We start from the raw sequence: 2,627 nt of genomic DNA, 5'->3' as shown, positions 1-2,627 counted from the left end.
ACAATAGGCAAGCAGCTTGGTGAGAAGGCAACAACTGTTGGCGCAAATTATTAGAAAATGGAAGAAGTTCAAGATGACGGTCAATCACCCTCGGTCTGGGGCTCCATGCAAGATCTCACCTCGTGGGGCATCAATGATCATGAGGGATCATGAGGGATCAGCCCGAACTACACGGCAGGACCTGGTCAATAACCTGAAGAGAGCTGGGACCACAGTCTCAAAGAAAACCATTAGTAACACACTACGCCCGTCATGATTAAATCCTGCAGCGCATGCAAAGTCCCCCTACTCAAGCCAGCGGCCTAATCCAGGCCCATCTGAAGTTTCCAAAGACCATCTGGATTGATCCAGAGGAGATCTCTCTCCTTCCTGTAGCCCATCCCAGCCTTGTGCAGGTCTACAATTTTATCCCTGATGTCCTTACACAGCTCTCTGGTCTTGGCCATTGTGGAGAGGTTGGAGTCTGTCTTTTATACAGGTAACGAGTTCAAACAGGTGCAGTTAATACAGGTAATGAGTGGAGAACGGGAGGGCTTCTTAAAGAAAAACTAACAGGTCTGTGAGAGCCGGAATTCTTACTGGTTGGTAGGTGATCAAATACTTATGTCTTGCAATAAAATGCAAATTAATTACTTAAAAATCATACAATGTGATTTTCTGGATTTTCTGGATTTTCACAGTTGAAGTGTACCTATGATAAAAATTACAGACCTCTACATGCTTTGTAAGTAGGAAAACCTGCAAAATCGGCAGTGTATCAAATACTTGTTCTCCCCACTGTATATCCACAGTAAAACGAGTCCTATATCGACATAAGCTGAAAGTCCGCTCAGCAACGAAAAAGCCACTGCTCCAAAACCTCCATAAAATAGCCAGACTACGGTTTGCAAAACTGCACATGGGGACAAAGATCGTACTTTTTTGAGAAATATCCTCTAGTCTGATGAAACAAAAATAGAACTGTTTGGCCATAATGACCATCGTTATGTTTGGAGGAAAAAGGGGGATGCTTGCCAGCCGAAGAACACCATCCCAACCGTGAAGCACGGGGGTGGCAGCATCAAGTTGTGGGGGTGCTTTGATGCAGGAGGGACTGGTGCACGTCACAATATAGATGGCATCATGAGGCAGAAAATGATGTGGATATATTGAAGCAACATCTCAAGACATCAGTCAGGAAGATAAAGCTTGGTCGCAAATGGGTCTTTCAAATGTACAATGACACCAAGCATACTTCCAAAGTTGTGGCAAAATGGCTTAAGGACAACAAAGGCAAGCTATTGGAGTGGCCATCACAAAGCTCTGACCTCAATCCTGTAGAAAATTTGTGGGCAGATCTGAAAAAGTGTGTGCGAGCAAGGAGGCCTACAAACCTGACTCAGTTACACCAGCTCTATCAGGAGGAATGGGCCAAAATTCACCCAACTTATTGTGGGAAGCTTGTGGAAGGCTACCCAAAAGGTTTGATCCAAGTTAAACAATTTAAAAGCAATTCTACCAAATACTAATTGAGTGTATGTAAACGTCTGACCCACTGGGAATGTGATGAAAGAAATGAAAGCTGAAATAAATAATTATCTCTACTATTATTCTGACATTTCACATTCTTAAAATAAAGTGGTGATCCTAACTGACCTAAGACAGGGAATTTTAGCTAGGATTAAATGTCAGTAATTGTGAAAAACTGAGTTTAAATGTATTTGGTAAAGATGTATGTAAACTTCCCACTTCAACTGTAGAAGCTGTCCAGGGTCGTGTTGGTTCCAGACTTGGTGCATCAGTACTGCTTGCCGTGCGCGGGCAGAGAGAACAGTCTGTGACTTGGATGGCTGGAGTCTAGTTTTGTCACTAAAGAATTGTGCCCTTTCCTCATATCCAGTTGAAGGGAGTGAAAATGTCACGGCACTGTGTACCTTAGTTTGAACATTGTTACCCGTGAATCCTTTCTCTCTATTAATTACAAACGTCGTCAGAGACATTGAGGCCCCAGCCCCCTCCAGTCCGGTGTCTAGTCCTTAACCCTAGCCCACCCCTCTGTCCGTCGCCAGGGAGAGGCCAGTGTGGAGGGAGTCCTCAACCAGTTGGTCCTCGAGCACCTCCAGCTGGCACCGCTACAGTGGGGTGAGTACACATGCACACACACACAGTGCCATCTATGAGATGCTTGGCGTTACCTTTGAAGAAATACCACTGAAAGGTATGTGTGTTTTTGTCACTATTCAAACGATCAGTCCACGGACATTATGATCATGGATCACGATGAGGATCAAAAGAGTCAATCACCATCGTTCCTATGGGGGTACCGAACCCAAAGAACCCAAACCACTGCACCTGGCTATTAACACTGCAGCCCACACAATCCCACCACTTCGGTCTCCAGTCGTGTTTTCTATTTGCATGTATATTAGGCTATTTTAGGGAGCTGCCAGGAGGCAGACTGGAGAGGCTGGGGGACGTGTGAAGCACCCTGGGACACCACGGAGAGACTTGGAGGTGCTTCCCTCCCTCTCTGGGCCTCGCCATCTGTGAACAGCCGTCGAAATTATCAGCTTTGATTTATTTATTGTGTGTGCGCGCGTGGGTGTATGTGTTTGTGTGTGTGGGTGTTTATTTTAGACGAACAGTGT

General features: G+C 45.3%; 1 protein-coding gene across 1 annotated transcript in view; it reads left to right on the top strand.

Moving 5' to 3' along the window:
- Positions 1 to 2,173, top strand: part of LOC111955963 (trafficking protein particle complex subunit 9-like) — a 211,846-nt gene extending 209,673 nt beyond the window's left edge. The window contains 1 exon segment of the mRNA XM_023976355.2: positions 2,031 to 2,173. Within this exon segment, the coding sequence (XP_023832123.1) occupies positions 2,031 to 2,159 (129 nt within the window). The 3' untranslated portion in view covers positions 2,160 to 2,173.
- The last annotated feature ends 454 nt before the right edge of the window (positions 2,174 to 2,627 follow it).

Source organism: Salvelinus sp. IW2-2015, linkage group LG31 (genome assembly GCF_002910315.2).
Source record: "Salvelinus sp. IW2-2015 linkage group LG31, ASM291031v2, whole genome shotgun sequence".
NCBI lineage: Eukaryota > Metazoa > Chordata > Actinopteri > Salmoniformes > Salmonidae > Salvelinus > Salvelinus sp. IW2-2015.
The sequence above is the reverse complement of the archived record's forward strand: the minus strand, read 5'-3'. Positions and strand labels throughout refer to the sequence as shown.